Genomic DNA, 25,011 nt, shown 5'->3' on the forward strand with positions numbered 1-25,011 from the left:
ATGCCCGGCCGGGCGATAGTTACATTTATTATTAGGAGATAAGATCCCCACAAATGTAAAGCACAAGAGATCCACCTAATTGAATGTGTGAATCCCTTTCTCCAACAGTTAGTCATTCAACAAATATTTATTGAACACCTACTATATGCCAAGCCCGGTTCTAGGCACTGGTGATAGATACATAGCAAAGAACAAAACAGCCAAAGTCTCTGCCCACATAGAGCTTACATTCTAAGGGGGAAGAGAGGCAATAAATAAACAAATAAATATATTTCAGCTGGTACAGACACCAGGCACCAGATAATAATTATATAATTCCTGGCCCTTTTCAAATAAAGAAATAAATCAAAGTAAGAAGAAAAGAGAGTGCCAAGAATGTGTGTGGTAATTTAGGCAGGATGGTTAAGAAAGGAATCTTGAAGTGATAAAAAGGTTCCTCTAACCTCTGCTTTATTTCCAATGATGAGAAACTCATTATTTGCTATTGTTTAATGGTACAAATGAATACACTTTAAGTTTCATAGTTAGCCAAAGTCTGCCTGCTTCTAACTCATAGTCTTTAGACCAGAAGTTCTACTCCAAGATTATTGTCTGAAAAGTGTTCCATTGTTTATATGTACCATAATTTACATAACTTAACAGAGTATTTGTTAAATACTATTGATGGACATTTAAGTGTTTTCTAATTTTGATGAGTATCTTTTTCTAATTTTGATGAGTATTTATCTTTGTGCACACATCTTTTATCACTTTTAAGGTTAAATCCTCAGGGTAAATTCCTAGGAGTATTATTAATGGACAAAGATATGCATATTTTATATTTTGATACAATCTAATTCCTGCCAATAGTACATAAGACTGTGTTCCTTGTGAAAACTGTTTTAACCATTTCTATAATTTTGATAAATCTTACTGAAAAAAAGAAAATACTCTTATGCTTTTATTTGCAATTCTTTAAATAAAGCTGAAGATCTTTTTAGACTTGTCTGTCAATATTTATTTTATTTTTGGACTAGTAAATTCACACCTGGGATATTAAATTTAGTTCTGGGAACTTATACTTTGAGAGGGACAGGACAAATCAAAGCCTAAATGGTGACCTAAGTGGTAAAAGGGACACAAAACCATGTCACCTAAGTGCCACCTGAAGGAATAACGAACATTTAGCATGAGTACGAAAGCAAAGTCTTCATCCATCCACCTAACAGATATTTATAGTGTGTACCAAAGCACTGTGTGGGTGCTGGAAATACAACCATAATCAAAATATTATTCTTGCCTTCATAGAGTTTCAGTCTAGTGAGGGACAGAGCCAAAATAGCCAACTATTACAAACTGTGGTAAGTGCTACACATGGAGACAAGGGTGCTATAGGAGCACCTAGAGGGTATGTGGAAAGATTCCCAGAGGAAGTAACCTCTAAGAGTCAGCCAAAAAGAAAATTCTTTTTTTTTTTTTGGTTTCAGAAAGAAAAGCATGTATAAAGGCCCAGAAGTGAGAAAAGAAAGTTCTAAAAACAGAATCTTTTTATATGGCTACTGGGTGGAGTTTAAAGAAATAGTTTAGAAAAGAGGTTGTAGATAAAAGCAGTGTTTGGTCCAGCCGGGCATGGCTCAGCGGTTGAGCGTAGACCTATGTATGATCCAGGAGATCAAGGTTTGATTCCCAGTCAGGGCACGTGCCTGGGCTCAATCCCAAGTGGTGGGTGTGCTGGAGGCAGGCAACCAATGACTCTCTGATCACTGATGTTTCTCTCTCTCTATCCTTCTCTCTTTCTCTCTCTGAAATCAATAAAGATAAAAAAAAAAAGAACCTTAAAAAAAAAAAAGCAGTGTTCAGGTATCAGAGAGCCTCCTACACCACATTAATGAGAAGAGGAAGCACTGAAGGGTTTTGAGGGGAGTTATTCTGTCTGTAGTGTGATGATGGGTTGGAGGAGAGTAAGGCTGGAGGCAGGAAGACTAGGAAGCTGTTCTAATAACCTAGATATGAGACGATGGTAGTTTGAACTAGGAAAGTAAGAGTGGCAGTGAGAAGGCAGTCCCTAGAGCTGCTTTCTAATAATTAGAGGCCACTGAGTGAAAACTGGGTAAAACTACTCCATATGGCTCTAAAAGTTGCAAGTATGACTAAAATAGAATTTACAAAGAAACAGATATTGACCCAATAATTATCTGTCAAAATATGATGTGAGCTGCCCAAGGCTGTAAGTCCCCAACAACTTTGAGGAGTTCAACAATTTATAAGAAATTCAAAACGTCAGATTCTGAAATGCTGGGCCATATTAGATTATTTTAAGGCATCTTCCAAACTCTGAGATCCTAAAAATCTACAGAATTTTATCTCAGTTTGATATTTGGGGCTGCTTTTTATGCTTGACGGGCAAAAGGAAATATGTAGGCTTAATTTATCAGAGGATAGGCCTAGCTGTACTACCCCTACTCCCACAAGGAGAAATATACTTTCAAATTTTAATCACTTTATGTTAAATTAAGTATCCACTTTTCACAATTCCATCAACAAAATAGGTTGATTATAATATACCTTATGTTGTCACTTAACTATAATTACCATCATAAGCAAACAAAACAGCAGCAATCACTGAGTTCTTTCCATTTGCCGGCACCATGCCATACTATGTTCAACATCTCCCACATGCAGTATAACCTGAAAAGTAGGTTTTATTTCCACTTAAGACATGAGGAATTAGGCTCAGAAAGATTAAGTAATTTTCCTGAAGTCACAAAACTGGTAAGTGGGAAATAGGAATTTCAACCAAGGTCTGTCTGATTCTTAGGTCCATACTTTTTTTAACACCCACTAGTATCCTAGAAAGCTTGAGGAAAGTTTTAAAGAGTAATGAAAAGTGACTATCATTTATCAAGTGCCAGGCCTTTTGCCTGCATTATTTCATTTCATTCATTTCTTCAGCTCACATTCATAGAATGCTTCACTTCAAAGGATGTCACAAAATTTGACTTAAAGTCTGAGGATAGTCACTGGACAGGATGAAAATAATAATCCTCCAAGTTGAAAAGTATTTAAGTTTTTAAGATGTTTCACATCCATTAGCTCATGTAATCTTCTTAACAACCCTGCTAAGTAGGCAGAATGATTATCCCCATTTTACACGTCCAAAAACTAAGAATCAGAGTCACAAAGTTACTAAGTGGCAGAGTAGGCTTTCAAAGAACCCAGGAGTTCTGGCTCCTAGTCTAGTGCTCTGTTATTGTACGTTATCCTCCTTGTCAGCGGGCAGTGACAGTAATGTGTTACTGAAAGGAAAGGATGATGAAGCAAACAGACAGTAACAGAGCCGAACACGTGAAGTTGCAGTAATAAAGTATGTAAAAACACTTGGACAAAAGCTGATAACAGCATCAGGCTATTAACATTCATGTAACATGTAGAAAAAGTTTAAGGAACTCTAAGAAGTTAAGACTAATGTTTATATAGGAACCTTGGAAGCTTATTGAGAAATATCAGTATTAGTTTTATTTCTCAAATCCTAGTCCTAAAATATACTATGAAGGGATGAAAACCAAATGCAATTATTAGTCTGACTCTTGTTATTTGATATTTCAATATTTTAGTTTTTATTTAGTTAAAAAATTTTAGAAAACCTTTAGGTTTAATTTCAGCTCAATATCTCTTATAAATAATTTATTTTTGGAAAACCCCACTGAATTCTGAATTATGGATTGGGGTGGGGGGGAGGTTTGTTTTAGTTCTGGATTTAGTGAATTAAGAAGTTACTTCCAGTTTGGTTCATTTCCCATCCGCCTTGTATTCTATGTAATTAAATCCCACACCCTCCCTTTTTATTAGCTTGGTCTGTGGCCTCCTGATAAGGAGGGTTTGACAGCAGCAGAGATGAATTACATGGGCTCATGACACAGACAAGAGCACAGGAGTTTGAGACAGAGACACATGGAATTCTTTTCCTAGTTATAATCTAATCCCTGGTTTAGTAATTCCCCTTATTTAACAGAAGCACAAGAAAAATATCTTACCTAACTCCAGGATGTCAGTAGCTTCTATTAAGGAAAAAAATGTTACAGAGTAAGTCATCATGACAAACATACCAAAATGATAGAAAGGTGAAGATCTGGGATAAAACGAGGGCTTGAGGGTTTGTCTAGTCCAATTCTCTCATTTTAAAAAACATTGAGTTTAGTGGTAATAGTTGTGGAAGTACACCACTCAATTCTGACTTACTCCCAAGCATAAAGTCTTAAAAACTATGGAAGTCCAGAGAAGCTAAGCAACTGTGCCTTAAAGCTATGCAGCTAATTTAGGATTAGCTGTACTTAGAATCTAATTTCCTAATATCCAGTTCAAACCAAAGCACATTGCTTTTGACAGTTACCTCTATAAATGACAATATTTACTTTTGTTTTAACCAGTGAGTTCTTTGTACACTCAAAAGTTTTATGGTAAGAGATGTCAAATAAAAGTCTTCCATGCTAACTAGAGTTTTTTTCTTACCTTGATGTTGGGATGCAGACTCCAATAGATGACCATATTTGTGTTTTCTAACATCATTCCAGTCTATTTCTGTGGGAAATAAGAAAACAGTCATGTGCCAAGAAAATACAAGATTCAATACTTCTCCAATTTAGCAGTATGTATTAATAGTTTCTGATAAAGTACTTCTGAGACTCTATTCTATGGAAATAATCCAAAATACAGAAAAAAGGGTTGTATTTTAAAAGCTTCAGTGGGGTTTATAAATAACAAAAAAGGGGGGGGCCTTAAATGTTAAAAAAAAAAAGGCATTTTGCAGCTGTTAAATTTTTACAAAGGCTAAACAACAAAACAGGAAAATGTTTGAGTTATAATGTTATCTGGTGAAATATGGGATCAAAAATTATATTCATGGAATAATAACAATTATGTAAAAAATAAAAAACAAAGACACCCCTGTTTGAGCTAAATTGTATACCCCCCAAAATTCATGTTGAAATCCTCATTCCCTAGTACAGTACGTCAGAATGTGACTATTGGGAGAGAGGGCTTTAAAGCAGGCAATTAATTTAAAATGAGGCCATTAGGCGCCCTAATCCAATATGATGGGTATCCATATAAGAAGAGAAAATTTAGACACAAGACAGGTACAGAGAAAAGGTGATATGAAGACACAGACAGAAGACATCTATAATCCAAGAAGAGAGGACTCAGAAAAAAACACACATAAAAAACCACATGTCCGACACCTTGATCTTGGACTTCTAGCTTCCAGAACTGTGTTTAAATCACCTAGTCAGTAGTCTTTGTTATGGCGGAACTGGCAAACTAATACAAGTCTAAAAAATTATCATTAGAAAAAAGACAGAAGTAAACAGCAAATATAAACAAGTGGTTATCTTTGGGTGGTGGTACTGTTTTTTTCCCCCTTTCTACTTTCTAATTGTATATATTTTAAAATTTTCTATAAAGAGGATGCGTAACTTATATAATGGAAATACATTTTCCTTGTTCGAAAATTTAGATTCATCTACTGACCATCTACCACTCTCTCACCATCAATTACGCATCATGTTTTCACTTCTCTTCCTACCCTGTTCAGATTCCATGGTCCCCAATTAAAATCACTTCCTGGCAAACACTCTTGACTCCCTCCAAGTTTCAATCCTAACTGTGGTTTAAGTCACTTATCCACCTATACCATGCCTACCCCAACAGCTCTTGAGTGCTGAAGAAAAACAAATGCAAGTTTATGGGTCTCACTTTAAACTCATGACCATAACTCTCAAATGCTGCTTAACGCCATTTGGAAATCACACCACATTTCCCTACTAAGTTTGCTTTTCCACTTTCCAAAAAACAAATTCATATGCTTTTCTCCTCATACTCTAAATATTCCCTCCCTTACTTTCACTCTTAGGGGAGGACATTAATTGAGGGTTCACTGAGAAAACAGAAATAAGAGATAGGAACCTTCTACATGCCACTCATTTCAGAAAGGCACACATCTTGTTTAGTGGTATACCCCCAGTGCATAGTACAGTAGCAGGTTCTCAGTTAACATTTAGTGAATGAATGAAGTTACTCATTCATCATTCTTTCTGTTTTCTGGTTGCTATGGATAGTGTCCTTGTTTTTATCAAAAGCCAACCCCTCCATTTTTGCTCCAGATCTCATTTCCTCTCATCCTCTTAAAGACTTTGCAAGTATTCTCCTTCTAATAAGATCGTCTGCATCAGCATTCTTACTACTCCATCATCAAAACAAGTAAACACAAAAACCCAACAAACACCACCTCTTAATCAACATATATCCTTCCTGCTATATCCTTCAATTTCTCTGCTCGTCTTCATGGGAAAACTTACTTTAAGAGTTGTCTATAGTTGCTGCCTTCTTATTTCCTCACATTACCACTTCATTCAAATAGCGTTTTTCTGCTTACCACTCCATTGAGATAACTCCCAAATTCATATTTCTGGCACTGACCTCTTCTTGGAATTCCACACTTACATATACAATTACCTACAGACCATCTCTACGTGGTTATCAATCAGATATTTCACTGAACAGTTTGAAACAGTCTGGCTAAAACAAAGTGCCCTGTCTTGCCAACCTGTTCCTCTTTTTCAAATTAGTAAATAGCATCTCCATCACCTAGTTGCTTAAGCCAAATATACTTGAAATTATGCTTGATGCCTCTATTTCCTTTACACTCACATCCAAGCCATCAGTAAATTCTGTTGGCCCCTATCCCAAATCCATCCACTGCTCTTAATCTCACCATTCACACTGATCTCACTCCTTTCCAACCCATACTTTAGTATTAATTTTCTAAAATATGGATAATATAAAACTTGTCACTACTTCATTTAAAAGTCTTCAAAGATCAAGCCCTAACCTGTATCCAAACATAACAATCACGTCATTCTGTTTCATCTCTCTGGACTCTTCTCTGTTTGAGAGGGACTTTTCCCTCTTTTTCTATTTGAGAGATTCCTATTTATTCATCCTGGTTGACAACTATTACTTTGCAATAGCCTTCTGGTAACATCCTCAAGCAGAGTACAGTGCCATCTCTACCTCTTATTTCTATGCCTGTATCAGAATATCAATAGTAAATATTACTAAGCCAGTCAGTATTGCTGGGGCCTGGCACACAGCAAACACTCAAAAAAAGGGGGAAAAAAAGTTTGTCTTTTTACCAAACTCAGAAATAGTTATACAATGACAGAAAAATTATATGTATATGTATTTAAATGTATGATTTCACCCTAGCCGGTTTCGCTCAGTGGACAGATAGAGTGGCAGCCCACGAAATGAAGTATCTGGGGTTCGATTCCAGCCAAGGGCATATACCTTGGTTGCAGACTCGGCCCAGGTTGGGGAGCATGTGGGAGGCAATCAATCGATGTGTCTCTCTCACATCAATGTTTCTCTCTCTCTCTTTCTCTTCCACTCTCTCTGAGAAAGGAATGGAAAAAAATATATCCTTGTGAGGATTAAAAATAATAAATAAAAATAAATGCATGCTTTCATCAAAACAATTTTGACAGAGATTGATACTTAGATACAGACATGTATAACAAGGCACTTGGCCTTCAATCTATAAGAGGGAGAAAAATACGTAATGGACAATGCCATATTGGACAAATGAAGTTCAGTGTGGCTGAAGCAGAAGGGTGTATGATAAGAGAAGTAAAATGTAGTTAGTGTTAGTTATATTTTTTAATATAATGGAGAATGCAGATCTACAATATGCAAGAAGTCAATGGGCAGACAAATAGAGGTGAGGGATGGAGGAGAGAATATACTTATTGCCTATGGGACCTTGGTTCTAAAGGTCCATTTACACCCTTGCTTTTCACATGGCTTTGGTTATTCAACCTCCCTAGTGATTAAAAGAATCATAATTATGTCAGATGTAGAGGCAGAAGAAAAGGCTTTAGAGAAAATATGAATTTAATGTCAAATGGAAGAGCAAGCTTGACTTAATATTGGACAAGACAAATCATCGCACCTCAGAAACTATGCTTAAACATAAAGAGACTTTAAAGATTTCTGATAAGGTTCTTAGTTTTCACAAACCTCAAATTTTACTATAATTTAAACTCTGAATTCTTTAAGATATTTGTCTATTTAATTCAACTAATACTATTAAAAATATCACTATAATGCCTGGCCGATGTGGCTTAGCAGTTAAGCATCAACCTGTGATCCAGGAGATCGCGGTTTGATTCCCTTTCAGGGAACATGCTGGGGTTGTGGGCTCGATCTCCACTGGGGGGACTGAAGGAGGCAGCCGATCAATGACTACTCTCTCTCATCATTGATGTTTCTCTCTCTCTCTCTCCCTCTCTTTGAAATCAATAAAGACATATTTAAAATATATAATATATATATATATATTACTATAAAATGGTAAGAATATATAACTTCCAGAAATGGCTACAAGTTTTAAGGACATTTAAGTAAGATAACATAATACAAAGTGTCTAGCATGGTTCCTAACACAGAGAACAAATTCATTAAATAGGTTTTTTTTTTCCTTTCTTTATAAAAATCTCTAGTGTAGTTGAATCGTTATAGAAATATTTTTAAGTATTTAAAAAGCAAAACTTCTGTTGGGCTGGTGTGGCTCAGTGGTTGAGCATCGATCTATGATCCAGGAAATCTCAGTTTGATTCCCAGTCGGGGCACATGACAGGGTTTCGGGCTCAGTCCCCAATAGGGGGCATGCAGGAGGCAGCTGATCAATATCTTTCTCTCATCATTGATGTTTCTGTCTCTCTCTTCCTCTCCCTTCCTCTCTCTGAAATTAATTGAAAAAATACATATTTTTTTAAAAAAAGCAAAACTTCCAATCTCCTTTCATGATCTGGAAAATTCATGCTAATGACAAAAATGACATCATGGCTAACACAAAAGGATAACGAGTGACCTAATTAGTAGTGAGAAGTTCTTTAAATTAAGTCTTTGCTAAGGCTCTTAATCCCTCTTACCTCCAGGATAGGAGGTTAAAAGATACTTACCACTAGGCTGCATAGTCAATGAACTAAAAACTGGTCAAGGTGTTAAGAAGTTTGGGATTTATCCCTGGATCCACCAATACCTTAACTCTGACCTCTGACAAGTCAGTTTCTCTGTATGTTAATTTCTCCATCTGAAAAGTGGGGGTGGGAAGGAAGGGGGACATTTATTACCCTGTGAAGTACTGAGACTTTTAGCTATTAACAAAATAGGCTATATTATAAGAAAAGTAGGACAGTTAGACACAATTTTTTTGTTTATTAGACTATTTCAGGGTTAGACAGTACCTTACAGTAAGTACCACAGGTGTAATTTAACTAAGCCTCAATACCCACAGAGATTCAGAATATAGATATTTGTTGCATTTGGTTCCATGCAAATACTGAATATAAATATAGTTTCCAATTAACCAGGTTAAGATAGAAAAATCAACAGACATTAAAACACCACTAACATGGTGTTATGAATTGATCTGTGTTCCCACAAAATTCATGTTAAAGTTCTAATCTCCAATGTGACTGTATTTGGAGATAGGACTTTTAAGGAAATAAAGTTAAATGAGATCATAGGGGTGGGGCCCTAATCTGATAGGACTGGTGTCCTTAATAGGAAGAGAAAGACACCAGATCTCTTGCCCCCGCCCTCCCCCCCCCCCGCCCCCCGCTCCATAAACATATACAGAGAAAAAGGCCAGGTGAGGACACCTGTCTGTAAGTTAAGGAGAGGTGCCTCACTAGAAACCAGCCCTGTTAACACCTTGATCTTAGACTTCCAGCCTTAGGAGCTGCGAGAAAATAAATTTTTGTTGTTTCAGCCACCCATATATTTTGTTATGGCAGCCCTTCCTGACTAATATACATGGTCATACGACAAATGAGGCTGCAGCCTTTAGGCAAGTAAGTTAACTGCACTAAGCCTCAGTTTTTAATCAGTAAAGTAGAAATAGTAATCCTAATGCTACTTGCTTTACTAGGTTGTCGTGAAGAATTAAAAAATGGCTTTAAAAGTACATAATACAAAAAAGTGCATAATATAGATAATAGAGATTATTAAGGAAAAACTTGCTGTTTACTACCTGTCTCAGAGAGAAAACTCAGACTGTGAATAATACAATGTATTTACAAAAAGGACATTAGAACCTCCTGTTACTGGTTAGCCCCTAAGGATTCTAATACAATTTGAATAACTACTATAGGAATATCTGCTACAAGTACTTTTACTTTGTTTCTTTTCCCCTTTAGCTTCCTTTAACTGTTGAATAGAACCTTTAAAAATTACAGTAATATGATCTTCTTAGGGGAAGTGAAGGTGCCTATATTTATTTCAAAACACAGTAATGACATTAAAGGGGTGGAGTAAGCAGAGTAACCTGAATCCTTCGATGTCCAGAGCCCTGAAATATTAAGAGAATAGTATCTGGAACATCCTAGAAAATATACCCTCTTTGATTTCTGAGAAAAGAGTGTAAGAGTGTAGACTAGTAACATCTAAAGCAGTGCTATTCAACAGAACTTTCAGTGATAATGAAAATGTTCTGTATCTGTATTGTTTAATGAGTAGCCACTAGCCACATGTTGTTATTCAGCACTTGAATGTGGCTAGTGTTACTAAAGAGCTGCATTTTTAATTGTATTTAATTTTTATTAAATTTAAATAGACCCATGGCTACTGTACTGAACAGCTCAGATCTAGAGAATGTAAAGATTCTAGTATTATTGAAAACCCTTGAGAGAAAAATAATATGTAATAGAAAAATCTACAAGGCTATGGGAACATCCTTTAGGAATGTGACAAAACAATTACAATAGGACATAACTTGAAGCAAGTAGAAAAAAATTCTTCACATATTGTGATATTAAGAAAAAATTCAGTTGTAAATGATCTCTTGTCTATTAAAATAGCAATAATAATTATTAGCATTATATAGCTCTTATTTTTAAGTGTTTACTATGTGCCAGATATTGTGATAAGTATTTCAGTAACACACCACTCTCCCCAGTTTGATACCACTTAGTATGGTATTGTTACTCCTTTTTACAAATAAGGAAATGATATCAGGGAGGTTGATTAATTTTCTGAAAGGTCAGAGGAAAAGGCAGGTTTCAACACAAACCATGCTCTTAACAGCACTGTCTCTCTCCTCAAAACAAATGAACAAATGAAAAAGAAACCTTACAAATGCATGTAACACAAAATAGTCCAGCTTGGGAAGAACTACAACCAGGTGTGAATGTGGATATTCTACCCATTTTACTACAGTAAAAACTGAAGCTTGATCTGGACACTAAATAAAATTAGACATAATCTGGGATTTAATGAAGTAAAATTAGGTTAAACAGAGGATGCCTATAGACACTGTATTTTAAATATTCATAGAGCTTGGAAAATACAAAAGAAGTAATGCAGGCTTACATGCACATACCAATGGGAGAGAGAAGGTGAGGGAGGAAGGGAGGAAGAGAACAGAGAAGGAAGGATGTTTCCCCCAGAAATGAAAACCGGAAAATTTAAAAAAAGAATCAAATGTACTTCTGAAAACCCATTACAAGACAGAACTCTTTCAGGGTTAGATAACAGTTGTGGTTTTAATAATCCACAATCCTACGCCAATATGCACAGAAATCAAATTGAAATGTTGAGAGCAGAACAGCTGTCCCACTGTGGTCATGGACGACAAGCTACAAGGGAGGCAGGAGACAGACGGAGGACTGGTCTGGGATGTGCTGCTGATCAGCTACTCCCTTATTAGCAAGTATTCCTAGTGCCTCTCAACTGATCCTCTGCTTCTAGCTCTCCATTTACTTTGCTCCATTCAGAGATGAGTGTGATGAGATGGTAATATTCCTCTGGGATGATCCACCAGGAGAGGGGTGGGGGGAGGCAAGCTAGGCAATCACTTTCTCAAAGAGAGCAATAAATTCTGTCTTGTGCATGCGGCAGATGCGAACAAAGAGGATGGAGCAGATCTCTCCTTGGTGACTGTCCATCCCCCCACTCTCTGTGTAGCAATTATGCATCTCTGCACGTGCACACAGAGAGAAGAACCCCCAGAGAACATCAATATTTCCTCTAACAAGCAAAGCAACTAACAATGAGTGGCTAATGAAAATGCAGAGAAGCCATAACTCCTTTTGTCTTACAGACCATCCTAGTAGACTTCAATTATGTATAATGTTTACCCTTTCCAGAGGCTTACAGAGGTATGATCCAGAGCACAGGAAAAGCTAATGCTTTTTGGAATGCTTCTGGCTCATGCTTCTTAAACAAGGAAGATTATTGGTACCAATGGTGCCAAATCATACTTCCTGGAAATGCATAGTGTGTTTGGACAACAACCAGTAGTTTATTATAGATGTAAAAGGGATAGGATAAGCTACAGAGACAAATGACAGGAACTGAGATGAGAAGAGAAAAGCAGGTAGGCAGCAACTTGTGAAGAGCCTCATTTGCCATACTAAAACAATGGCATGTTACATATTGAAGCATTTGGCGTCATCCCGAAGAGTGTGTTAGACATTCAATATCAAGATCTGTTGATTTATTAATGGTATTTTACATCTATAAAGGGGTTTTAACTTTTTTCCATAGACTTTTACATACATTATTGCCAATGTTCATACAGTTTCCATACTTACATGCTTACTAAATTCTGATACTAATTATGAACTTATAATGTAGTGAGAAGGGTAAGATTTAGAGGCAAAAGATCTAGGACTAAATTTTGCCATTCATAGTAACAAGATTTTTAATAAGTCTCATAACCTCTCATTGTTCCCATAAAACAGGAATAGCAATAGTACTTCATAAGATTACTATAAAGACTGTATGGGACAATTATGTGAAGAGTACTTTGCAAACTATAAAGAGCTGCATAAATGACAGGCAGGACTTGTTAAAACTAAAGGATAAGTTGGCAAGAAAGGGTGAGATTCTTTTATTCACTCTAGTAGCTTTTTGTGACACATACATTCATATACAGCCTAATAGAGGGTAACTATTTCTCTTACATATAAATACAAGTTCTGACCTTTTCCAGGATCTGATTTTTGCATGGTACCATCAGCTATACCAAATAGGAAATCGTTTCTTTAGTAAGATGGAGAAATCTAGAAGCAAAAGATAGAAAAAATTAGGAATGTGAACAAACTACTATAGATCAAAGAAAACATACAGTGAAATTAGGTTTTTATCAGAGGAAACTAGCAGTCTGGACACCCAGGCAGGGTTTCCCAAGGGCAGCAATTTGATTAGGTTTCCAATTTCCAGGATCCTTCCCTCAGCTTTGTAGATTCAGAATCCTAATTATGTTAAAAATAGAATAGACTCTTGACAGATCGATAGGTCATTAAACAACAATGGATAAACTAGAATGTTTGTTTATTAATTTACTGTGAGAAATATAACAGCCACATGAACTAAAATATTGTACACTGAAAACTACAAAACACTGCTAAAAACATTAAAGAAAACATAAATAAATGGAAAGACATTTGTGTTCATAAACTGGAAGACATATTAAGATGACAATAATACCCAAAGTAATCTACAAACTCAATGCAATCCCTATCAAAATCCCAATGATATTTTTTGTAGAAATAGAAAAAGCCATCCTACAGTTCACATGGCATTCCAAAGGACCCCAAATAGCTTAAAGAATCTTGAAAATGAAGAACAAATTTGGAAAACTCACAATTCCTGATTTCAAAACTTATAACAAAGCTACAGTAATCAAAACAGGGTGGTATGGGCATAAGGACAGACATATAGACAAATGGAAGAGAACAGAGGACCCAGAAATAAGCCCTAACATATATGGTCAAATGATTTTCTACAAAGGTGCCAAGACCATTCATGGGAAAGATACTCATTTCAACAAATGATGCTGGGAAACCCAATACTCACATGCAAAAAAAATGAAGTAGAATGTTTACCTTATACCATATTAAAAAAAAACCTAACTCAAAATGCATCAAAGACCTAAACATTAGAGCTAAAATTATAAAACTCTCAGGAGAAAACATAAGGGGAAATCTTTATGACACTGGATTTGGCAAAGATTCTTGGACATGACATCTAAAACATAGGCAACAAAAAACCCCCAAATACACTGAATTTCATTAAAATGAAAAACATTGTGCATCAAAGGACACTATCAAGAGAGTGAAAAGACAACCTACAGAATGAGAGAAAATAGTGGCAGATCATATATTTGATAAGAGGTTAAATCTAGAATATATAAAGAACTCTTGTAATTCAATAACAACAAAACCTCAAACAACTCAATTAAAAAATGGGCAAGGAACCTAAATAGTTTTAATGTGGAATGAATAAAGCAAACCTATAGCTATCCAGAACATTAAGCTTCCAAAAGTGGCTTATTTCCCCAAGGTTTCCCAGAATGAAGATTTGAATGCATGTCACCATCTGCAGACAGGAGCTACTTAATAAAAGCTTTTCATGGTGACAAAATTAAAATCTGAGGTCAGAGTCATATAGCTTTGGGGACCCATAACAGACTATTAAACCCATTTACCACTTTTTAAAAAATCTGTTCATACTGCCCAAGCAGACCTCTGAAAGATGTCTATGCTATCCAGTACCAGAGATCTCAAGATCTACCTTATTCTATTAGTCTAAAAGGATAGAGTCCTTATAGAAAACTACCTCCTTAGACACAGAACACTGAAAATAGGTTAAATCCTCCCCTGCTCAGGCCATGAAGACATTTGGAACAATTATGTCTTCTATGTACCAATAAACTGAGAGGTAACTTAGACCGAAACTTGGCCTGGTTCATTCTTTGTCACTGAGTAGTCACTTCCCCAAGGGCTTCAAATTCTTCACCTGAAAACCAGGAGGTTAGAACTCTGTAGTGCCTTTCAGGCAGGTCCCATATTTACTACAAACTAGCTGCGTGCCTCTATTTCCTTATCATCCACCTCTACAAGTGTCTGATTTTATAACTTCATAGAAAATCCTGTTATTGAAATAAGGAAAATTTATCAAACGATATCAGCTGTCTTCCTGCGAGCTCTACTCAGGCAATTACCCTGACACCCATTTCTGGTTGGGAAACTCTGAAACTACCTCTTTCTTCATGGTAACAATAAGACCAGAGACTACAAAGGGGCTTCCAGTAAAATGTGTCTAGGTGAATCCAAAATAATATAGCAATCTAAGGGAAGGGGTCATTTCTCTAAACAACTGACTTGACTGAGAGGGCGTGGAATAATCTTTGAGTGGTATTAAGCAAAGGCATATCATAGATTTTTTAAAAAGTTATTTGGGGTGATACAGAAAGAATATATAAGCATTCCAAACAGCTAAGGCAGAAGAGTGGTACCATTTTCTAAGAGTTACTCAGTATTTACTAGGAATCTTTTTTGTGTTAACTGCTGAGAATAATACCCCTTTAAATAAGTCAGAAAAACTTTGTATATAATCATGGAAAGAGAAGGAAGCAAGAGGCATGAGAGGAAAAAAAAAAAAGTCCAGTTTCACTTCAGAGACAAAACTTTATGGTTGCTTGGCTTTTTGAGATTTTTAAAAAAAATCTCAGAAACTTAGCTTTTAGGACACAAAATACCTTTCTCAACTTCCTCAGCTTTTTACCCAGCAATTTATCCCTTAATTAAAATCTACTTTAATTTTTCCTCATTTTTAGTCTCTGGGGTTCATTGGACCAGGATTAGTGGTAGACTTTTTTCAGAGAACAATTTTATATGGTAGTACTAGTTCAGAGAACTCCAGATATTTATTTCATCAAAATCACTGATAGGTGTCTAATACTCTTTAACACAGAGCAGTAATTCAAAACTTTTTTCCCCACCCTGATATATCTGAATACAAAACACTTTATCGTGAGGGCAGGCTCATTAAAGGCATTGATTTTCAGCAAGAGGGTAGGATTAATTTGATGGGAAGGGAGGCTCCACTGGGTGAAGTTTTTTTTGCAATCTCCAGGGGTATTTGTGTAATTAGAAAAAGTACCTCCCCCAATTCACAGGTTTCTTCCATCGCCCTTCCCCCAGCTCCATGTTCCAGAGCAGTGTTGTCCAAAAGAAATATAATTTGAGCCACGTATGTCAGCTTAAGTTTTAGTAGTCACATTTTAAAAAGTCAAAAAGGTGAAAATGATTTTAAGTATTCACTTTAATTAACACAATATATTGAAATATTATAATTTCAGCCAGTAATTGTTATAAAATCAATGAAATACTTCACATTCTTTTTATATTGTCTTCAAAATATGATGTGTACTTACAATTACAATTTATCTCAATTCAGATGCTAAATTTTTATTAGAAATACTTGACCTGTATTCAAATTTCATAAAATTTACAGTTGAAAAAGATTCATATACTGTTATTCAAAACATACTTAAAATTTTTCCAATAACTATGCCAGAGATCAGTTTTTAAATTTAATTTTAATTTAAATAAGATTTACTATCTAGTAGTTCATTTCCACTAAACATGTGGCTATTGTGCTAGGCAACCAGTATCTAGAGGAAATAAATAATAAAATTAAATATTAAGTACTTACATGTGCCAGGCATTGTTCTAAGCACTTTACTTGTACTAAATTGTTCAATTCTCACAACCCAGTAAGATACAGTAGGTATTATTATTTTCATTTTATTGATGAGGAAACCAGTGCAAAGATATCTTATAATTTGCCCGAAGTTACACAGCTAGTAAATTAGTAAATGATGAAGCCTGGATTCAAAGCAAGGTAACTTGGCCCAGCCGGTGTGGCTCAGTGGTTGAGCGTCAACCTATGAACCAGAAGGTCACGGTTTGAGTCCCAGTCAAGGCACATGCCAGCCAGGTTGCAGGCTCAGTCCCCAGTAGGGGGTGTGCAGGAGGCAGTCTATCAATGACTGTTTCTCATCATTGATGTTTCTATCTCTCTCTCCCTCTCCCTTCCTCTCTTTGAAATCAATAAAAACATATTAAAAAAAAAAAAAAAAAGCAGCAAGGTAATTTGGCCCAGTTCTTGTTTCTGAGGCTTAGGGTTTTTCCAAGAAAACTGGGCTATTTAGTATACCCTAGTTACAAGTAAACACAATCTTTGGCCTATGTTTGATTAGAGGCTCTCAGCATTGGCTGATTTTCTCCACTATATGTCCCTATCTTGATTATATGTTAATATAAATTAGGTCATGTCACTCCCCTGCTTAAGATCTTCCCAAGGCTCCCCACAGCACTTAAAATTCAATCCAAGTACCTTACCTTGACCCACATCATTGTACATGATCTGACCCCTGCCTCTACCAACTTTTCTCCTTCCACTCTCATTCACTTTGTTCCAGCCAAGATGGCCTTCTCTGCTCCTGATGCAGGCCAAGCTACTTATCTACTACTTTAGGGCTTTATACTACCTGGAATGTTCCACCCCATATTCATATGGCTAGCTTCTTATCACTGAGGTCTCAGCTTAAATGCCCCCCCCCCCCGAGAACCCTTCCCTGACCACTCAATCTAAAGTAGTTACCCAGACTCTGTCTATCATGCCACTCTTAATTCTCCACAGCAGTTATCACCATTTAATATTTTCCTTGTCTATTTATTTGTCTCCTCCATTGGGGCCTTGCAGGGTTATTTATTCAGCACTATATCCCAGTACTTGGAATAGTGCCTGGTATAGAGGAGGTACTCAATAAGTATTTTTGAATGAAATAAATGAAGGCTAATCACTTAAAAAAAAAAAAAAAAAAAGCACAGTGACTACTTTCTGAATTTAAAGAATATTGTGGCCCTGGACGGTATAGCTCAGTTGGTTGAGCACTGTCCTGTCACTGTAAGGGTCACAGGATCCATTCCTGGTCAGGACACATGCCCAGGTTTTGGGCTTGATCCCTGATCAGGGTGCCTGTGGGAGGCAGTGGATTGATGTTTCTCTCTCTCTTTCTCTCCCTTCCTCTCCCTCTAAAATCAATAAAAAACCACATTTAAAAAAAATAATAATATGTTGGATGGTTTGTAATTTAAACTCAGGTGATTTCTGAGATAGATTTTGGAAAATCTCTTAAAATGAAGCAAAACAAGCTGGGGCCTTTAGTATCTATAAGTCATTCTTGAATCTGACAAGATCATTACATAAAGGTAATGAGATGATGAAAGTAGTTGAGAGACATAATCAATTAATATACTTCTGCTTTTTGAAGACTTTTCTGAATACAGTCCTCACAGCTTATTAAGGAAATCCACGTAACATAATGGCAAATTCTATCTGATTAAGTCATTTAAGAGACATGCACTGTCTTTTAAAATATGAGATTTAAAAAATATGAGAAAGTACCCAGCTACATAGCAGAACTGGAAAATAGGGAGGAATACCATTAAAGAATCTGAAACTTTGAAGAACTTCTGTAACATATAATCTAAACAAAGCTATATAATAGAAAATATCAATCAACTGCTGAGAGCCTCTAATCAAACATAGGTAAAAGATTGTATTTACTCCCAGGGCATACTAAATAAATCAGTTGTCCTGGGGGAAAAAACCCAAGCTAAGAAACAAGAAATGGGAGTTGATGGAAAGTATTGAGATACCTGAGATTTTAAGACCTGTGCTAGCTAGCATCTCTCTCTAATCAAACAAAGCTTCTAGCTACATTGTTTTCTACTAGGTACAAAATGTACAATATTACTTTTTATTAATTTTAAAGATACTTTAAAAGGAGAAAAAGACAACCATAAAGAACCTACTCTAAATGTGAAATTGAAAAAAGGTTAACTGATGGCATTCTCAGGAAAATGCAATGGGATGAGTTAAGGTTAGAAATGACAGGGTAGGAACACAGATAGTACAGAGAAATCCAAATAATGAATAGCCTGGTAAGTAAAATTCTTCATAGGAACAAAGCAATGTAAATAGAAAGCTGTATTTAATTACAAATGTTTGAAATATATTTGTACTCCTGGCCTCCAAATTAGTTTAAACCTCTTTCAGAAAAGTCCTAAAAAATTACCAGAGAAATTTCAATATAGCTGGGTAGGTAGAAGAATACATAAATAGATATGCAATATTTACAAGTAATGGTAAAATTTAGGTGGTGAATATAAGGTGTGTCATTGCAAAATCCTTTTAATTTTATTGTATGGTTAAAATTTTTCACACACACAAAAAACTACTTTAAAATATCTCAGAGAAGCTGCTGTCTCAAAGCTCAATATTAGGCAACATTGGGCAACAGTGAAAAGGTGGGTAGGCTAGAGCAAAGAGACTAAAGGAAAGAATAAACATTGTGTTTTTTTTAGCACTTTTACATATATGACCATTTCATCACAATGAATCTGAAAGGCAAGTGATATTATCTTCATTACACACACATACACACACACACCCCCCCACACACACACCACCCCTAAGGTTCAGTACCTTAACCAAATTATACTGATATCAGTGAATTCTGAGCCTGGGATAAAAATATGTATATAGGTTTAAAAATCTTCCTAAAATCTTAATCTATCTTTATCATTTATTTTCTACAAGTATCTAAGAAAGTGACTCTATTTCAGCTTTACTTGGAGAAGTACTTTAAATAATAACATACAAAATATACTTTATTGATTTTAGAGAGAGAGGAAGGGGGGGGGAGCGATAGGAAAGTCAGTGAGTGAGAAACATCGACTGGGGCTGCCTCTTACATGCACCTCATTGGGGATAGAGCCTATAACCCTGGCATGTGCCCTGACAGGAATTGAACCAGTGACCTTTTGGTGCATGAGATGACACTCAACCAACTGAGCCACACCAGCCAGGACTATAAAACATATTTTTACAATATACTATACAAAATATGAATGACTTCTAGTTTCACTCCTCTACAATTTTCAAAGTTAACTGACTTACATATTATCTTATTTGTATTACAGTTATTTTCATACATCTTTTACAGTTCTTTTAGCACTATAATTCCCTTGAAATAAGGACTCAGACCTGATTCATTTCTATATTCTTTGTAACAGTAAATTGGATAGTAGTTTAATGAATGTCTACTTACAGAAAGAATGTGATCCTCACAATAGATATACAAGATGGCTAGGACATCTACTCACAGTATCCTTATTAAACATTTGAAGAACAGATGCAGAGTAAACTCTAATGCTATTTCTCAGCTAAAAAAGCTCATTTGTTGAGCTAAGGCTCTGGTCTTTTCCTATTGCACCACTGACTCAAGAAAGATACTAAGCCTGATTCTCCAACTGAGAGTCCGGCTGGGTGGCCAAAGAAAAAAACTTTAGTTATGTTATTTTTAAAATGTTTGGAAAACTCTAAAATATGGATCTTAATGTGAATATAAAATGTTTGTAAACTTGCTTTCACAAAACTAATCAATAGTCTTCTGACTGGTCACTCTCTACTTCCATTCCACCATATGTATGGCAACCAGAGTAACCCTTCTAAAAGAAAAAGTTAATCATATTGATTCTGTTTAAAATCCTTCAACAGATTCATGTAGCCTATAGAATGAAATCCACCAAAGTCCTTGGCATTGCATGTGTAGCCTTTCAAAACTTAAATCCTTTAAGATCTGGCCTTTGATTACTTATTTCTCCAGCCTCATTTACCCATTTTCTCCTCTTTACCTTCCTCCCCTAAGTTATTCTAAATGATCTACAGTCCTTCAGCTCATCTCTAATTAAGTCCCTTTTCCCATTATACACTCAATTTGTCAACTTACAACTCATCCTTCAAAATTTAACTCAGAAATCAATTTATCTCCTCTTCCTCAGCCTTAGCACTTTTCCCTAATCATTTCTTCTTCTGTGTTATGTTGCTATTTGGTTCATACTTATAGCATTTAAATATTGTATTACAATTGTTTGTTTATCTGCCTCTACACACTATTTGACAGTGAAGCCGTTAAGGGATGTCTTGTTCATCTTTATACCCCTGGGGTCTAACACACTGCCTCATGATAGTAGGTATCAGATCAGATACATGTTTGTTAAGTTGAATTCAAGTACACTCAATTAGAAGTACAGAAGTGTTAAAAAAAGAATTTCAATTTTGCAAAATATAAATGTTTCAAATGGGGAAAAGGGCCTGAAGTCCTTTTATTGAACTGTGTATAACAATGGAAGTTGCCCTGAAGGTCTCTGCTAGCACTCTGTGCCCCAGCTGGGCCTCCAGAAGGTTCATTACTTTCATATTACCACTGTGGCAATTTATTAATGAGCTCAGTCCAAGCAAGATAAATTGAAACGACAACCCTGGCAACCAAGATCTCTTATTTATCACTAGAGCTAGTCTCTCACTAGCAGTGCCACAGATAAAACAATATTTTATACAGAATATCTTCTAAGAGACCTGCCAACACTGTGAGTGGCACTAAGGGAAATCCAAAAAAGTACAGGTCCTCATTAGGATAGGCAAAGAATGTGTTCTTAAAAAGTAACTCAAAACTGAAAATCACAGATGTCCATTAGAAGTAATGATAAAGGACTCGTTATGTTTGTCATCATTTATGGGTCAATTGCCTATCCAAGGGCTAACTGAAATGCCACTGGAGTTCTTGCTCCACCCAGGTGGAGGTAGGTGTTACAACATATGCATGAGAAGGAAACTGAGAACCAGCATTCTAGTAGAAGTAAGGTCTGTAAAACTAAAGCCCCTACCCTTCCAGAAGTTTGAAGTTTCCTTGGTACCAAAGCATCCCTCTCAATAATTTAAGGCTACTCGCCTGACGTGAAGCCATGTCATAAGATGTTAACACAACAAAAGTAAACTATAGTCCAACTAGACCCAAATATTATTTAAAAGAAGAAATAGAAATGGCAAGAAATCCTGTGGATAAGAAAGATACCACATATAATCATTGTCTTTCACTACTGACTACAGTACCTCCAGGTAACGTCTGTTTTGGCTTGTTGGGGCTGCCATAACCAAGTACCATACACTGCATGTAATAAACAGAAATTTATCCTCTCACAGTTCTAGCGCCTAGAAGTCTGAAATAAAGGTGTTGCAGGGTCACGCTCTCCCTGAATTCTTCAGAAGATCCTTCCTTGCTTCTTCCAGCTTCTGGTAGCCCCAGGAAACTACAGATTTTGGTACTGATGACAGTAGAGCGCTACTCTAACAAAACTTAAAAATGAGGAAGTAGCTTTGGAATTGGATAATATGTACAGGATTGATAGAGAAAATCTAGACTGCCTTGAAGACATGGTAGGTAGAAATATGAACATTAAAGGTGCTTCTAGTGAGGCCTTAGAAGGAAATGATGAACATGTTATTCGACAGTGGAGGAAAGACACTTATTGTTATAGTGGCAGAAAGCTTTTCTGAATTGTGCTCAGCCACTGGGTGAACTTGTAAGTGATGAACTTAGGTATTTAGTTGAGGAGATTCTAAGCAAAGTGTTACAATTGTGGCCTACTTTTTCCGTGGTGCTTATAGTAAAATATGAGAAGAGAGAAACTGAAGAATAAAATGTTAAGCAAAAAGGAACCAGAACTTGATGATTTGGAAAATTCTCTGCCTATCCAGACAGCATGCTCTGGAAATAGGGCCAAGGGTGTGGCTGGACAATCATTTGCCTGACTCATCGATACAACCAACCATTGCAGAAGAACATATATATATGGTTACCCAGGACTCACTACTATTGAGGTACAGTGCAAAAAGAGACTTGGTAAGGAAAACACAGTATGTATTTGCACTGGCTATACAGATGGCCTTCAGTCAGTTCCTTTAAAAAAGAAATGGCTTCATATGAAACAGGGAAGATAGTAAAAATATTTAACAACCTATAAGGTCATACCACTGCACACTAGAGAATATCAGTCCCAAGTTGAACTAGTCAATCTGAAAGCACAGAGCAGAAAGTATGGCTTTTCTAAAATAGGTTCATTCTGCCTAGAGCCTGCACAGAAGCCTGGCTGAGCTGGAAAACTACCCAGGGCTAAAAATGTAGGAGGACCTACAACTATGGATAAGAATGAGACATAAGAAAGTCTTGATTCCTCTCCAGTCCTCCTGAGCACCTGTGATAAGCATTCCTTGTCTGCTAAAGCTGGGATACAATCTAGAAGCAAGGAGCAGATTATTAATACCTCCCTTCCCCCAGGCTCAATTTCAAATTAAGTGAGCCAATAAATTCCCTTTTTTTTTCTTGGCCACAATCTATTTATGTTGGATTTCTGCCCTTTGCAACCAAAAAGTGTCAGTACATTACCAATATTTAAAAACTAGAGCACTGCTTTTTTACAAAAAGATCAACAGGAGTACTACTCCAAATTTCCAAAACAGAATCTACATGTGAAGGTGTCGGCTTTCCTTCCTTCCTTCCTTCCTTCCTTCCTTCCTTCCTTCCTTCCTTCCTTCCTTCCTTCCTTCCTTCCTTCCTTCCTTCCCTTTCCCTTTCCCTTTCCCTTTCCCTTTCCCTTTCCCTTTCCCTTTCCCTTTCCCTCTTTCTTTCCCTCTTTCCTTCTTTCTTTCTTTCTTTCTTTCTTTCTTTCTTTCTTTCTTTCTTTCTTTCTTTCTTTCTTTCTTTCTTTCTTTCTTTCTTTCTTTCTTTTCTTTCTTTCTTTCTTTCTTTCTCTTTCTCTTTCCTTTCTTTCTTCTCTTTCTTTCTCCTTCCTTCCTCCCTCCCTCCCTCCCTCCCTCTCCTCCCTTCCTTCCTTCCTCCCTCCCTCCCTTCCTTCCTTCCTTCCTTTCCTTCTTTTTCTTTCTCTCTCTCTTTCTCTCTCTCTCTTTCTTTTTCTTTCTTTCTTTCTCTCTCTCTTTCTTTTTCTCTTTCTTTCTCTTTCTCTTTCTTTCTTTCTTTCTTTCTTTCTTTCTTTCTTTCTTTCTTTCTTTCTTTCTTTCTCTTTCTTCTTTCTTTCTTTCTCTTTTTCCTTCCTTCCTTCCTTCCTTCCTTCCTTCCTTCCTTCCTTCCTTCCTTCCTTCCTTCCTTCCTTCCTTCCTTCCTTCCTCCCTCCCTCCCTCCCTCCCTCTCTCTCTCTCCTCCCTCCCTTCTCTATTTCTCTCTCTCTCCATTCCTATCTCCCCACCCCTCTCCTAAGCAACCATTGCCTCTATATCTATGAGTCTATTTGTTTTGCTTTGTTTACTTATTTTGATTCCACATACAAATGAAATAATATGGTATTTGGCTTTCTCTGACTTATTTCACTTAGTATAATATCCTCTAGGTCCATCCATGTTGTCACAAACAGCAAGAATTCATTTTTTTATTGCTGAATATCCCATTGTAGATATAGCACATCTTTTTTATCCATTCATCTATTGATAGACACTTAGGCTGCTTCCATATTTTGGCTGGTATTAGTAAGGCTGCAATGAACATAGGTGTGCATACATCTTTTTGAATTCGTGTTTTGAATTTCTTCAGATATGTGCCCAGAAGTGTAATCGCTGTATTGTATGGCAGCTCTAATTTTAATTTTTGGAGGAATCTCCTCCATACTGTTTTCCATAGTGGCTGCACTAATGTACAATCCCTCCAACAGTGTAAGACAGTTCCTTTTCCTCCACATTCTCACCAACACTTGTTTGTTGAGTTACTGATGATAGCCATTCTGAGAGGTGTGAGGTGATATCTCATTATGGTTTTAATTTGCATTTCACTGATGGTTAGTGATGTTGAGCATCTTTTTATGTCTGTTGGCTGTCTGTATGTCCTCTTTGGAGAAGTATCTATTCAGGTCCTTTGCCCATTTTTAAATTAGATTGTTTTTGGTATTAGGTTGTATGAGTTCCCTATGTATTTTATTTAATTTTTAATTTTTAAAAAAAAATATCTCTTTATTGATTTCAGAGAGAGGAAAAGAGAGGGAGAGAGAGATAGAAACATCAATGATGAGAGAGTCATTGATTGGCTGCAGCCGGCAACCCGGGCATGTGCCCTGACCAGGGATCAAACCCCCTCCCCCCATCCTAGGTTGATGCTCAACCACTAAGCCACGCCTGGTTGGGCTCCCTATGTATTTTATATATTAACCCCTTATTGGATGTATCATTTGCAAATATCTTCTTCCTTTCAGTAGGTTATTTCATTTTTAA

The 25,011-nt window shown here is 36.4% G+C and overlaps 1 protein-coding gene across 7 annotated transcripts in view; it reads right to left on the reverse strand.

The window, feature by feature from the left end:
* Nucleotides 1-25,011, reverse strand: part of SCMH1 (Scm polycomb group protein homolog 1) — a 97,610-nt gene that overhangs the window by 64,778 nt on the left and 7,821 nt on the right. For 3 of the 7 annotated variants that reach the window (XM_016205180.2, XM_016205175.2, XM_016205181.2), the window contains exons 2-4: nucleotides 13,022-13,100; nucleotides 4,489-4,557; nucleotides 4,014-4,037 (exon numbers count right to left, since the gene is read on the reverse strand). In XM_016205180.2, the coding sequence (XP_016060666.1) occupies nucleotides 4,014-4,037; nucleotides 4,489-4,557; nucleotides 13,022-13,046 (118 nt within the window). In that variant the 5' untranslated portion in view covers nucleotides 13,047-13,100. Of the gene's footprint in view, nucleotides 1-4,013; nucleotides 4,038-4,488; nucleotides 4,558-8,996; nucleotides 9,128-13,021; nucleotides 13,101-25,011 lie in introns of those variants that run through there. The other 4 variants (XM_087820357.1, XM_016205177.2, XM_087820355.1 and 1 more) reach the window with 3 other exon arrangements.

This window comes from Miniopterus natalensis, chromosome 9, assembly GCF_054644295.1.
Source record: "Miniopterus natalensis isolate mMinNat1 chromosome 9, mMinNat1.hap1, whole genome shotgun sequence".
Taxonomy (NCBI): domain Eukaryota; kingdom Metazoa; phylum Chordata; class Mammalia; order Chiroptera; family Miniopteridae; genus Miniopterus; species Miniopterus natalensis.